Raw genomic sequence first — 15,412 nt, 5'->3', positions numbered from 1 at the left:
AAGTATTTAAGGAAAAATAAAGTATCAGTCTTACATGAACTCTTCCAGGGTACTGAGAAAAGGGAAAACTTATGTTATTGAGGCTAGCACCACCTTGATACCAAAACTTTACAATCCTTACCAAAAAAATTACCGAACAGCATGGTATGAGCATAGATACAAAATCCTATATAAAATATTCACAAATCAAATTTAGCAATGTATGAAAGAATAATATATTACAACCAAATTGAGTTTATTCCAGGAAAGCAAACAGTAGTTATTTTTAAATTGGTATTGTTTTCCACATTTAAAGAAGAAAAATCCATGATCATCTCTACAGAAGCAAAAGAAGCATTTGATCAACTTCAGTGCCTGTTTATGATAAAAACTTAGCAAATTAGGAAAGAAGGGATCTTCCTCAATCTGATAAAAAAATATCCGTGAAAAATGTACAGGAAGCATCATCTTTAATGGTGAATTATTGAAAGTTTCCTCCCAGAAGTAGGAAACGTAGCGATAATAACTGCTTTCACCACTTCTATTCAACATTATCCTGGAAGTTCCAACCAGTTCAATAAAGCAAGATAAAAGGCATAAGGACTGGGAAGAAAAGCCTTTAAATGTCCTTTGTATAGGACACAATCGTGGACATAGAAAATTCCAAAAAGATCAAACTATTGAAATCAGTTGATTTACCAAGGTCACTAAAGACAAGTTCAATATTAAAAAAAAAGAGTAAAAACCCTTCTTTTTATGCTTTCTAAACCAATAGTTAGAAAATGAAGCTTAAAATACTGTCATTTTGCAATACCATTGAAAAAATCGGATATGTAACAAAAAGATAGACATAAGTAGGAAGGATATACCATGCTCATGATATGAAGACAAAATTGAAAGATGTCAGTTCTCTAAAATCAATCTGTATTGGCAGGGAAAATCTCAGCCAGGTTTATTTGTGGAAATTAAGCTGGTCTATAATTTATATGGAAATGTAAAGGCAAAGAACAGCTGAGGCAACAGTGAAGAATGAGGCTGTGGTCTTAAATACTAGATAATCAGGATCTATTAAAAAGGTGTTTAAAACAATGGTATTGGTCAAAGAATATACAAAAGAATGGATTAAAGTCAAGAGTCTAGAAACAGACTGATTTTTTGAAAAGATGATGCTGCTGCTTAGTGGAGAGAATGGTCTTTTCAATAAATGATGCTGGATTAATTGGATGTCTGTATGGAACAAAAAATCTTGACCTATCTCATACCACATACAAAAATTAATTACAGATTGTAGATCTAAATGTTAAAGGTAAAAAAATAATGCTTTCAGTTGAAAAATATAGGAGAATATCATCATGACTTTAGGATACACATACATTGGACAGAAAAGCACTAACTATAAAGGAAAAAAATGGTAAATTATACTACATTAAAATTTTAAGAGCTTTTCATCAAAAGACATCATTAAAAATGAAAAGGCAACCAACAGAGTAGAAGGTTTTTGTGATACACAGATCTAATGAAGGTCTCATATACACAATATACAAATGACTACGACAGAAAACAAAAGACAAAAAAGGCAGAAGACTTTGGCAATTCCTAAAAGTATTAAAACAGCCAATAAGCGCTATTTTAAAAAGGAATGTGAAGTGGAATAACTTTGGAAAACATTTTTTGGCGGTATTCTACTAAAGCTAAATTTGGCCGGCAAATTTCATTCCTTGCTATGTACCCAACAGTAATTGTGTATATTTGTTTACCGAAATATATGTACTAGAGCGTTTAAAAAAGAACTATTTGCTTTCTTTCTCCTCTCCTGACCATCGCCCTGCTCCCTCCATACATTCACCCATTCACCTGTTTTACTGAGTCTAATTTACTGCTTCCTCTGGCTTGTTCCTGGAAGTAATCGAGCACGTGGGCACTCTTCACTAGCAGTCTCGCTTCTTACAGCCAGCCCTCTGGTAAGGCGCACTGGTTTTCAAACCAGCTAAAGGGGCTCATCTTCCCAGTGTCAGACTCCAGGTCTGGGGGTGCCCAATATGTGTCTCGAGCCCCTCACTCCCCAGGCAGGATCCCCGAGCTTGTGATATATCCCCCCCGCTTTGTGTTCCCTGCTCAGGGCGCAGGCCCTGATACGACAGCTTCTCCTCCCTTCCTACCTGGCTCTGTGTGAATCTTTCTTTAGAGCCTTCGTTGTAGAATAGCCTTTCTGCCAGTCTCCAGTTTGTTTTCAGTGAGAATTGCTCCACGTGAAGTTGTACTGTTGATGTGTTCCTGGGGTGAGGTGAGCTCAGCATTCTCCTACTCTCTGCCATCTTAATCTTCCCTGCAACCTTTTCCTTCCTTTTTTCAGAGCTGCATCCATGTGTATGTACCATGCTTTTTTCGGCCATTTTCCTATATGTATTAGGTTATTGCATTATTTTACAATTAAAAATAGTACACTATGTTACGCATATGTATTTTCATATTGTTCGAGTTGTATCTTAAAAGGAAATTTGGGGATTGGAATTTATTGGTCAAAAAGTAAATGCAGGGCTTCCCTGGTGGCGCAGTGGTTGAGAGTCCGCCTGCCGATGCAGGGGACACGGGTTCGTGCCCTGGTCTGGGAAGATCCCACATGCTGCGGAGCACCTAGGCCCATGAGCCATGGCCGCTGAGCCTGCGCGTCCGGAGCCTGTGCTCCACAATGGGAGAGGCCACAGCAGTGAGAGGCCCGCGTACCGCAAAAAAAAAAAAAAAAAAGTAAATGCAATGTGATTTTGTTAGATACAGGGGTGCCCCCCAAATCTGGGCACACAATGCCATGAGATAATCCTTGCTGGGATGATATTGAACCACAGCACTCTGAAAACCTCTAGGCCAAGGAGTTAGGTCCTACGGTGCATTTATAAATTAAATACTTCGGCAGACATTGTGTTCTTACTGTGTATCAAGAAACATCCTCGGTACTGGGAATGAAAATGTATATTCTAGGAGGCATCTGCATTAAGAGGCCACCAGATGGTTCTCTGCTTCTGTAATCCCTGAAAATAGTGACAATAAAGTACAGCGATACTTTTCTCTAGCATGAGTTCCCATTGAAATGAAATTCTACTTTACACAGAATTATTCCCATATCATGTGAGAAACAGTACCTAATATATCTGTTGGTAGTATTAAAAAAAGGGGGGGGGGGCTTCCCTGGTGGAACAGTGGTTATCCTCCTGCCAATGCAGGGGACATGGGTTCGAGCCCTGGTCTGGGAAGATCCCACATGCCGCAGAGCAACTAAGGCCGTGCACCACAACTACTGAGCCTGCGCTCTAGAGCCCACAAACCACAACTGCTGAGCCCACGTGCCACAACTACTGAAGCCCGTGCACCTAGAGCCTGTGCTTCTCAACAAGAGAAGCCACCGCAATGAGAAGCCCACGCACCACAACAGAGTAGCCCCTGCTCGCCACAGCTAGAGAAAGCCCACGTACAGCAACGAAGACCCAACGCAGCCAAAAGTAAATAAATAAATTTATTTAAAATATATATATATATCAAAAATAAAAATTCGTTTAAAAAAAAAGGAACTTGGGGAAGGGAAAAGCAGAAGTAAAAATATAGGTGCAGCCTCATTTTCCAACACAGTGTTGGCGAGAAAGAAAATCTGAGTGCAGACTTCCCTCCTGTTGATGTAAGTGGGCATAGTGATAAGAAGGTGAACTTGGGAATCAGGAAGTCATAAAACTTCAAGTTAAAGAAATTAAAAGGCATCAAACATTTGGAGGTCCATACAGAAAAGGTTAAAAAAACAAAAATGTACCTTTCAGTAACCCCAAGCTCTTTAAACATCTGATTGAAAGTTTGGAAAAATCCTGAAGATTTGGAAACCAACTGTACACTTATCTGTTACTAGGAATTTAGAATTGCCAAAAGTAAAGTGCTATTGATAGTATATTTACTTTATATATAATTATTTCATATGTTATTTGGTGACTATGAAAATATGAGGACTTTCATTAACATGTTTGCCACCTGAGTTCTACTCATCTTTTTTTGTCTAAAAGCCTTAAGGTTTTCAACCATGGATTTTTCCTATCATGGAGGTTTTTTAAGATAAAAATCTGTCATATAGCAGGCATTTTCCTCTAAGAAAACTTTCTGATTTTACAGTCACACCTTATTCAGAAGAGTGTTAATGTAAGCTCTCTGAGAAGAAGACTTTTAAATTCCATCCTCAAATTCAGACAAACTGAACTTTGATCTGCATCGATGCTTGCATAAACTGTTACTGTCCAGAGTTGAATATGCGCTCTCTGTCTAAATAGTCCACTGATTCTAGAAGTAACCCGAGTTGCACTCTATAATTTTGTATTTCAAACACCAGAAAGTGGCATTGTGGAATATAACTTCAAAACAGTAATAGAAAAACAAGAACATAAAGTACAAGAAAGTATCTTTTATTCTTGTGCCATGTTTTTAAATTTTGACATAGGTTTCACTGCTGTGATAAAAGTATACATCTTATATGAAATCCTACTTAGAAATATTAGTCATTAATTTGTAATTTCACAAATCTATTATGGAAACAAAAATGTATAAACCTTCTTTAAGAAGACTTTTGGAACTTTCAGTTTGAAAATCATACATGAAAACAAGGATAACTTTTACGGTAGTTTAATCCATACTTTATATTAAACCTAATGCCTAACAATTATGAGTGTCTATTACTTTGAGGTATTGTGCTTTGACATTAATTTCTGTATCTAACACCGAAGTGCTATAATATCATTTAGTAACTTCCATTGAATTCTGTAAGAATTGTAATCTCACAGTTTTTATTCAGTTTGTTTTTAAAATTATACAAGGCACATTAAATCTAATTGAGAACAATTGACAAGTAACAGATTAGTGCCAAATAAATTTGTCTGTCATCTTTAAGCTATACTTTTTTCACTTTGGCAGGACTAATATTGCTGCTTTAGGACTTTCAGATATTTCAAAAAATTTGTTACAGCATGAAGTAAATTAAAATGTCTCAAGTCTGTTTCTGATCTACCCATGATTCTATCAGATTCTTCTACACTCAACATTCCAATTCACTGTAGCATTTTCTGTATTTCTACTTCAAACAGCATGACTCACTAAGGTTTTGAGAAAAAATAAAACTTCCCCAAGAAGTCCTGCGATGGCAGGTAAATCTAAATGTCTTACCTTTGCTCTGCTTTCATAGAGAAAGTGAACAAACCCACCTTCTCTGCTGGCTCTCAGACCACCAGCAATGTCGTCTTATGTGATTTGTGCAAATCACATCAGAGAAGGGTGGCTAATTTCTGTTGGAAACCTGTTAAATTCAAAGTCCACAGAGAAATTTCAGCATCTTATTTGAATACAACTTTTTATTTGTGTGCTTATTTTGTGTGCTTGTTTTTTAAGGGATAAAAATAATGGTACAAAGTCAAGCTTCCTAGAAAATTTTAAATTTAGTTTTGCCGAACTTGCTGGAATTTTTTTTTCCTGAACAATGACACATTGTAATATGTTTTGCTGATATTTCACTGAAGTCAGCATTTTTCTTAGATATAATTGTTTGTTTAAAGATTTATAGTAGTTTTGCAAAGAATAGCCAAACATTTTTGCCTAAAAGGGTAAATGGAATTTCAAATATTTATACTATTGTATATGAATAGTCCTCGATTTGCTTTCTGAAATGCTTTGTGTGTGCTTAAATAGAGTGCCAAAAAAGTCAATCATGTAAAAATTGTTTAATATTTACCAACTTATTACAGAGCAGTTTGCATTTTACTTTTCACTACATCCGCATTTAGCATTAAGACAAGAGTGGGTCAAGTTTGGCTTGTGCACTTGAAGGTTCACTCAGTAGAGTAATCACAACATGGTCATCCCGGCCTTGCCATAACATCTCTCCTTCGAAGTCAACCAGTCCATGCTTCCTGGCACGCATGAGAATGCCCACAACTTTATCTGAAATACGAACGTATCTGTCAAAGAGATCTCCAAAAGTAACCTGGATCTTGCCGTCCCGTCTGTGGTGAGCCATCGTTCGGATGATGAAGCACATGTCCGTGATTTCTCTGTAGATGTGCTCCTCGGCTCTCTTGGCCCTTTCGGCAGTTTTGGTTCCTTCCTTGGGACGGCCGTAGCCTTCATCTCCTTTGTGCAGGCAGGTGGACATGGCCAACTCATAATCAAACTCTTCACTGAAAGGATTGAGCTTCTGAGATTGTCTGTGTTCATCAGCCCAGTGTTGCCATCTTTCTGTCAGGTTGCCCACTTGGCTGTATTTTTGCTGGGCTTTGCAGTTGAGTTTCTCTGTGAATCTACTTGCCCTAAAAGAGAGAGAGAGGATGAAGAATCAAAATATTGATATTTTAACACCCAAGTGTTGCTTTCTGTTTGTACTTCTTGTACATATGCATCTTAATGTAACTCTATAATTGTTTCATTATAAAAGAAATATGAACGATTCAAAAAAATAAGAGATAAAAGAAGAAAAATCATATACAAGGCCACCATTGTTCTTAGTTTGAGGTATCTCCTTCTAGATTATTTTCTCTCTAAATAACAGTAATGTTTTAAGCTCCGTAAAATAATCATATTAAACTATTTCAAGAAAAAAGCTTCCTTACACAAATGTAATGCAAATATGTGTATCTTTTTTTTTTTTTAAAGGAGATGTTGGGGTAAGAGTTTATTAATTAATTTATTTATTTTTGCTGTGTTGGGTCTTCGTTTCTGTGCGAGGGCTTTCTCTAGTTGTGGCAAGTGGGGACCACTCTTCATCGCGGTGCGCGGGCCTCTCACTGTCGCGGTCTCTCTTGTTTGCGGAGCACAGGCTCCAGACGTGCAGGCTCAGTAGTTGTGGCTCACGGGCCTAGTTGCTCCGCGGCATGTGGGATCCTCCCAGACCAGGGCTCGAACCCGTGTCCCCTGCATTAGCAGGCAGATTCTCAACCACTGCGCCACCAGGGAAGCCCCAAATATGTGTATCTTAAAGTTGCATATTAGTAACATTTAGAACTGGACTCAAATGAGTGTATTAAGGGAATCCACTTTACACATCAAGAAACAGTTATTTGCCCAAAATAAGCCTTATATCAGCACACATACTCTGTAATATTCACTCATGTATAGATTTTTATATATGGATTTTTTTTTTTTTTGGCCCCCTGCACAGCATGCGGATCTTCTTTCCCCAACTTGGGATGGAACCCGTGCCCCCTGCAGTGGAAGTGCGGAGTCATAAGCACTGGATCGCCAGGGAAGTCCCTATATATGGATCTTTAATGAAGCATATCTATACTAGTATCTATGATGTACCACAAATTTTGAAAAATCAAGCTGTATATGTAGGAGACACCAGCTAGCAATAGTAACATTTATTGAACACAGTGTGCTGGCATTCTTCTAAACACTTTCTACTAATATTTCCACAACCATTTCATGAGATAGGTACTGTTAATCTCACTTCCCAGATGAGGAAACAGGCCAGAGGGGTTAAGTAACTTTGCTTAAAGTCACAAAGCTGTTAAGTGATGGGGCTGGGACTTGTACCAAAGTTAATCCGGCTCCAGAGCCTGTGTATAACTTCTGTGAAATGCTTCCCTAACCCAGCGGAAGAGGCAGGATTCAAACCCAAACTGTCTTAGGCAGAGTCAGTGCTCTTCCCTCTGTGTGATGGTGCCACTGAGCTTGCCAGGACAGTGTCTAATATGTGGATGAGCTGTGTCTCAAATGTGTGTGTCTGCCCTTGCAGTTTGGAATGCATTTCTTATTAAAACAAAACAAAAACCAGCATTGGAAAGTGTAGACCAATAATGTCATGAGGGTGCAGATCTAATTTTAAAATGGCAAAATTTGTCTTTAACAGACTTTCCTGTCATTTCTGTATCTCCAATCTCCTAGACTTTTTTTTTGATGTCTCTTTGCCTTCATGAGTAAAGCATGAACTCTTGGACTACCTAAAAGTCAGAAATTTGTATTCCTCATCCGTACAAGTGACTCACCTATCCTCCCCAGCTCTGAGTGGCTTCATGTGTGGAAGCATTGGAAGTGGGAGATGTAGAGCAGGGTTGAATTTGCTTATGGCGATGGCATGCCCGAACTCAGTGGCCCCTGCTATCTGAACTCTCACAATTTGCTGTTCAAAACCCAGGAACGGGTCAGATGTGAGTCTTCCTCGCTATCCAAACTCACTTCCTGCAGTCTGGTCATTCAGATGCAGGAGGCTAACACTGGATAGAGAGGCAAGCATACTTGCCTGAGCATTGTTTTCATCGAAGAGGAAGGACATCCACTAGATGGCGACCTTTCACTAATTCCCGTGGTTTGTGTCCTACACTTGCTGCATTGTTTCACTGTTGCAGTAGAATTCAAACTAGGAGTACATTGCTGAATGTAACACTGCTCTTCTTTGTAATGACATGGACAAAAGTATATGACAAAGTTAATTGGGAAAAAGCAGCATACAAAAACTGTTTACACAATTATCACAACTTAAAAAAATCATACATGTATGGAAAAGTGCTAGGAGCTACACTGCCCTGAAGTGGAATGCATTTCCCTCAACCCTGTTGGTCCTCGTCTTCATCTGCATCTCCATAGACTGTCCCTGTTCAGCTGCTCAGATTATGAGCTGCTTGATCTTATGACCAAAGGAGAGGAAACACCTAGTGCCCTTGGAATGATGGCAGTCCATGGCAGACATAGTCTTCAATAACAAGCCCAAGGCTGGAACATCTTGCTGGAGAAGCAACTTGAAACATCTCAGAAGAAAGTGAAAAGAATAGCATGATTTATTAACTCATACTTCTTGTCTCCTGAGCACCACCTGTGGTTCTGTCCTATAGTATAAAACATAATACATCCTCCCTTTAAGGAGCTTCTGGGCACTTTGACATTCCTTCCATCCTCTAGTAAAGTACTTATGACAACTACAGTGTGCCAGACAGTCTTTTAGGTACTCGGTGAATATTCAATAATGAAAAAAGAATGACGAATAACCACTAAAAGACATTCATGAAAATCATCAGGGTAAATCAAATTTGAGTATATATGGTACAATTCTAACCATGTAAAATGTGTACACACCAGGCTGAAGAAATCAAGAGCATGTGCACAATTGAAAATAATTATGTTGGTATCTAGATGACAGTTGATTTTTTTTTCTTTTTCAAAATTCTCTTTCATGCTGGTATTACAGTTGACCCTTGAACAACACAGGCTTGAACTGCACGGGTCCACTTATACATGGATTTTTTTTTTTTTTATAGTAAATACTACAGTACTACAGGATCCTCATCGGGTTGTTCAAGGGAACAGTGGTGGGGGAGGGGTTCTGATCTTTCAAGCACTTGAAAATCCGAGTATAACTCTACACTTATACTGTATCCATGGTTCCACCTCCATAGATTCAACCAACCATGGATTGTGTAATAGTGTTGCAAGCATTTATTTGAAAAATCTGCTTATAAGTGGACCCACACAGTTCAAACCCATGTTGTTTTGCGTCAATTGTATTGTTTTAAAAATTTACAAGAAGCAGAAAAATACTCAAATTATCATCCAGAGGTAATTTGTTTAAACTGTATGTTATATGGGTCTCTCATTCATTGATGTTGTATTTTTTCTTCTAATTTTAATTAGGAACTTAAATTCCCTGAGTGTTGACACTCTATGTCATTTGGGATAAGGGTTGGGGTTGGTGAGGTAATAACTCTGTGAAGAAGAGAAACATCTAAAAAAGCACCTACTAAATCTTAATTTCCATTTGTTATATGGTCAAACTGTAATTCCCAGTAATAAGAGAAAAGGAAAGCAAAAGAATTGATCCTATTAGCAAGAATTAGAAAATAGACAAGGTTGTTTTAAAGAAGCACTAGAAGAAAATCTATCTTAATGAGTATTTAATTTTCTTTATCTTGTAAACGTTCTATATTGTCTTAGTATTTCCAATTTTTAAAAAGTATGGAAGTTTCAGGTTTAAATCAGGATTAGAAAGTCTTATACCCTGAGTATCCTGATCAATGAATGTAAGACTTAATATATCAGCTTATCCTGTTTTTCTAAATTTCAAGTAAAAATGTGAATAATAGTTTAGATTGAGCTTTAGAAAGACAATCTCGTATACATTTATAGAAGCAAAGCGATATTCAAAGACTGGCACCACATCCATATCTTAGGCTAGAACACTTCTCTGTCAGTAAACTGAAGAACTGCCACCCTTTCCAACTTCTCAGGGAAGTTCTGGGGAGAATCTGCTCCTCTGTCCACTGGTTTGCTTGCCCTTCACCACAGGAAGTATAGCCAATTTGGTTAATGGGAGATTGATATCTACGGGGTCACACTTACCAGAAGCAGGGTGACTGAATTCAAAACTGTGCTCTCCTTTCTGTTATCAGCCAGGTTTGGGAGCCAAGCCTGTGCTTCTCCTTGCAGATTGGCAACTGTCCTCAGAGTCCATGGAAAGGGTTCCAAGCTCGAGAATTGGGGGCAAATATTAGAAAGCCATACTTTCCCCTTCATTTCTAGCAAATATCTTCAATATAGTTGTACCAAAACACTACAGTTTGGGAGTTATTGGGATTCCACTAATTAAGCTGATGCTTTGATCTCCCTTTGATTTCTTGAGTCCATTCTGTCCTCAGAGAATCAGTCTAACGCAGTGGTTAAGAATGCAAGCTCTGGCATCAGCCTTCCCAATGTCATCACTTACTAGCTCTATGACTTGTATACATCTCTGCGCTCAGTTCCTTTTTCTATAAAACGCTCAACCATTCGTATTTTTGCCAAACAGAACTTGGAGGAGAGAATGGATGAGTGATTGTCATTTCAATATTGCATCATTACTGTATGGGAGATAAAATTTCCTTTGTCTAAAGGAGCTGGACCAAACAAGTCACATAGCTATACAATCAAAAGACTGAATATTTTAAAAATAAAGCATAAAATAGAAATCATTTTCATAGTAAAGCCCCAGGTAGTAAAACTCTACTGGTGAAGAATATTTCTACTTTCTACCAAACCTGACTTGTCTCTGTTATCCATAGAACATCTTAACCACCAAGGAAACTTCTTTTCTACTTAAATATTTGTGACACATAATTTTCTCCCTGTTAGTGGATATGGGGAAAGAATGGTGCTTAGAATTAAAAATAAATGAACAAAACCCCCTTTCACATAGGCCTCCTCAATAATGCCACATTCATTTCTCAAGCTGTATGTGAGAGTCCCATCAGGTAAAAAGTCCCATTGGGCTTCTGCTGAAGCTTCCTGAGCATAGCTAGGATTACTGCTGACATTCAGAGCTGCTGTTGCTGTGTACAACATTCTGGTACCCTACGTATTCTAAGACTAAGGGAAAGGAACCAAAGAAGGAAGGAAGGGATTTCATTCCCATTCTCCCCAAACCCTGAGAGCCAATCTCCTAGCATCTCTTAGTGTTGGGATCACCAGGGCTGGCCCCTTGCATTATAATGAGTACAACTTATTAAGTAGCTTTCCTGGGTCCGTTGCTTTACATAATTAATACCAAAATAACTCTATGGATTATCACATCTATTTTTTTAGATGAGTACAAAGAAACTTAGGATTTGCCAGAGTGACGATGATTCAAATCTGTCTCTCATTCAAAGGTATCTCTCTATCACACTAAGAAGGTGTCCATGTACATGTCTGTTTGGGGGAACCAACAGAAGGGTCCGGTATGGAAGTTCTCACTTCTAGGTGAGACAGTTTAGAGTAGTGGTCAAGAGGGTGGGCTCTGGATCCAGAGTGCCTGGGTTCAAACCCCATGGGCTGTACAGTCTTACACAAACTCCCTAATACTTCTTTGTCTTATGTTCCCATCTATCCAATGAGGATAATGACTGTGCCTACCCCATGAGAATGTTTTGAGGATTAAATGAATAAATACTTAGACAAGTGCCAAAGAAGAGTACATGCGTTGGAGATTGGTCCCAGCTGTCACCTCCCTACCTATGGCCAATTCAAAACATGCTGACAGGAAGATCGTCATTGTGCCACCCTTAGTCTTTATTCCGTTGGGTTTATTCTGTTCTATTGTTTTGTTTTGTAGCACACCCACCCCCCCAAATTCACAAGGCCAAAACTTAGACTATGGTTCCATATGGTCTGGTAGAATAGTGATTTCTGATTATGAATTCCTATGTGAATGTAAGTAGAGCACAAATCTAGGTCTCTGAATGCATCCTCAAGGTGCTGCATGAGAAATGGCGTCATGTCTGGTTTCAAAGCATTACATTTGGAGACAGGCATACACATCTCAGGTCACTAACTTGCTGAGTGAAATTTCCCTCTGAGCTTCAGTGCTCTCATCCCTAAAATGGGATATTACCTACCTCATTGTGAGAGTTCTAAGGACAAAGCACGTAAAATACCCATAGCACACACTAAATGCACGCGGAATTATGATTATCTAAGTTTGCCATTTCATTTTTCTTGAAAGCTTTCAATATAATAGTGCTAATTCTTTCAAAACATCTTTAAAGTCACAAACTGACAGCTTTTTGTCAAATAAGGTAAACAGTTTTGTTCTTTACTTTCTGATTATATCATAAAAGTTGAAAAACACACCTACACATCTAACCGTTCCCAGAAGGAGTCAGTTTATAATTATTCGCCACATGAGACTTTTCCTATATTCTGATATCCTGTGGTTGTTGAGTGAGAAATCCTGACTTTCTGTTATGTGGAGGCAGCTACTGTCTTGAAACAAAACATGCGTTTCTTGTCAGACTAAAGTATCAGTTTGAGTCAGTGTGTGTGTGCACGCACGTGCATTTAGTTGTTTTCGGATTGTGATATTTTAATTACCTAGCTTTAATAGCATTTCTGTCTTTGTTTATAAACAACAAATTTTTCTGAAAGTTTGAAAAATTGCTAAATAATAAAATCTATATGAGGAGTAATAACTTTCATATAGTGAGCTTATGTGCAGGCACTGTGCTAAGTTCTCATCTCCTCCCAACACAACAGAATTTATTCCAAAAGGTTACTGTTGCCATTGTTTTACAAAGGAGGAAACGGGTTTAGAAGAATAAGCAGGGTTTTTTTTGTGGTGAGAACATTTAAGAGATATTCTCTTAGCAACTTTCAAGTGCATAATACCGTATTGTTAACTATAGTCAGGGCAGAGCTGGAATCTGAACTTGGGTCTGTCTGACTTCAGAGCCTGCTTTCACGTCAGACAGCAGCTTCCCACCTGTATACAGGCTCACAGAAATCCGTGTTCCAGGGGCACTATTTGGGTAGCTGTGTCTCTTGAAAATATTGTAGACTGATTTTGGACAAGGGAAAGGTCTCTCCACTCAGTCTACCAGCAAGTACTTGTCTCCGCAGAAAAATCAGCCAATTTGTTACTCGTTATAGAATTGACTTAAAAAATTTACCCAAAGCAGATACCCCTCTCCGTTGGCTTCATCTTTGTTGTGGCTAAACCTGGAGTGTTCAAAACAGAAAGGAGAAACCAAACAGTGCAGGCCCTTGGCCCAAAGGTCCGTGGCTGAGCTTGGTCCTGCCCTCTCAGCCCAGGGGCGTGCCTTTCCCCAGACCTCGCTGCCTGCCCGAGCTGTGAGATTCTCACTCTGACTTTAGTGGTCCTTCCCTGCTGGGAGATGGGAGATGCATTCACTTACTGGAAGGGCAAGGGGCGTTTGATTCTGGCAGTGGCCACCCGCTCTCCATCCAGCTCCAGCCTCCCCTCCGTCTCCCCTCCGTAGCCGCTGTCCTCTGTGTCTACGCTGCTGCTTCTGCACTTAGGCCCTTCCTTTTCCTCCTGTCCCATCTCTTTCCAGCCTTCGATCAGCTCAGATACCAGGCTGGCACGTTTTCTCCTCCGCGTCGGGGAGCCATGGCCGCAGAGGATTCTGTCCATTTCACTCTCTGGCTGCCCAGCTTCAGGCGTGTCCCCATCCTTCTCGTATCCGTGGCTTCGGTGGCCCACGTCCCCTCCTCTCTCGTAAGCCTTGCTGACAACTGTTTTGGTCACCTCTTGCCTTTTGATCTGAGACACCTCGGTGGCTTCCTCTGAGCTTGGTCCATCTCCGTGTCCCTCTGGCTTTGGGGAGGAAGACTTTGGGGCACTCTGAGCTTTCCGGTGGGTGGTGGGATGGACCACTGGTCCAGAAGCTTGGGGTGGGTTCTGGGTCCCTCCTGGCATCCAGCCTGTGGGCTCCTGGACCTGCCTGATGCTGTTCTCATTGGCCCACTGCTGCCAACCTCGGGCCAAGCTGATAAGCAGGGTGGCTGTGCGTACCTTCCGGAGGGCACTCTTGGCTGGCCCCTCCTCCCTTTCCTTTTCCCCCGGAGCCATGCTACCTTTCTGTTCTCTGCTGCTAGCCTGGGCACTGGCTAAAATGAGTGTGGGCCGGTGGAGGGCCTGGGATTTAAATAGAAGTGGGACGTGGGGTGGGAAGAGAATTTGGTCACGGTGGAAACTATGTTAAGCACTTCTTGCCAAGATGCAGTGTCTTCCCTGTGATGGTGTGCTTTTTTTAAACCCTGACAGCTCCAGTTTCATCAGAGCAGAGGGACATCTCTGTTGGTCAAGGACAGTGATAGGATCACGCCCTTTCTTCTCCAAGTGCCAGAGTGGAAATTACTAGATCCGATCATGTGCTTAGCCTTAGGTTTTTCCTGACCTTAAAATATGGTCCTACCATTTATAGGAGCATAAAATACATGCACAAGTTGTGCTGGGAACATTATAGGCTTGTTTCCATTGAAACCTCAACAGCTTTCAATATAGCTCTTAGTTAGTCCCCATTTTATAGCTGAATACAGTGACACATAATTTCCTATAGCGAATAATATCTGAGACTCAAACCCAGATGTCTGATGTAAGGCATGTGCCTCTTTTCACTCTACTCATCAAGGGTCCTAAGTTGCCTTTTTCTTTTTGTCTTCAGCTCTATTCGATACAGACTTTAGAAGTCACCTCATCCAACCTCCATTTACCAGATGAGAAAATTGAGGCCCAGATAAGGGGGGAGACAAGGGCCTGGTGTTTTAGTCCCACGTTTGAATTATTTTATAGACAAATCCTATTAATACACAAGATGATAGTCAAAATTTCGGTCCAATTATTTTTTTTTTTAATCTTTAAATTGAGACCTACACACACACTGAATTTCAGAGATTATTACAACAAATCTTTTCAAATATTTTGTTAAAGCAGACTATTTAAAGACAAAATAAGTGAATGCTATCAGAAGCAACCCCTACTCGAACTTCTGCTTTTAATAACACAACCTTCCTTAGCAGAACTTCAAGTTCATGCAGAAAAACCATTTTTTCAATTCTCAGAACAAAGACTGAAATATAGTTTTTAAAAAAGGACTGGATAGATAGGGCACTCGGACAGGAAAATAACCATCTATTAAATGTCCTAAACCAGGTGAAAATGCTCAGGGCTCAACAC

The 15,412-nt window shown here is 39.7% G+C and overlaps 1 protein-coding gene across 1 annotated transcript; it reads right to left on the bottom strand.

Annotated features, from left to right (window-relative positions):
* Positions 1–5,704: 5,704 nt before the first annotated feature.
* ABRA (actin binding Rho activating protein) lies at positions 5,705–14,351 on the bottom strand. The gene is made up of 2 exons (XM_007446537.1): positions 13,629–14,351; positions 5,705–6,302 (listed from the first exon to the last, which is right to left on the bottom strand). Exons 1-2 carry the CDS (start codon positions 14,303–14,305, stop codon positions 5,783–5,785), a joined length of 1,197 nt encoding a protein of 398 aa, XP_007446599.1. The 5' UTR covers positions 14,306–14,351; the 3' UTR covers positions 5,705–5,782.
* Between the last annotated feature and the right edge of the window lie 1,061 nt (positions 14,352–15,412).

This window comes from Lipotes vexillifer, unplaced genomic scaffold, assembly GCF_000442215.2.
Source record: "Lipotes vexillifer unplaced genomic scaffold, Lipotes_vexillifer_v1.1 scaffold327, whole genome shotgun sequence".
In the NCBI taxonomy this organism is placed as follows: domain Eukaryota; kingdom Metazoa; phylum Chordata; class Mammalia; order Artiodactyla; family Lipotidae; genus Lipotes; species Lipotes vexillifer.
This window is presented reverse-complemented; position numbering and strand designations above follow the sequence as displayed.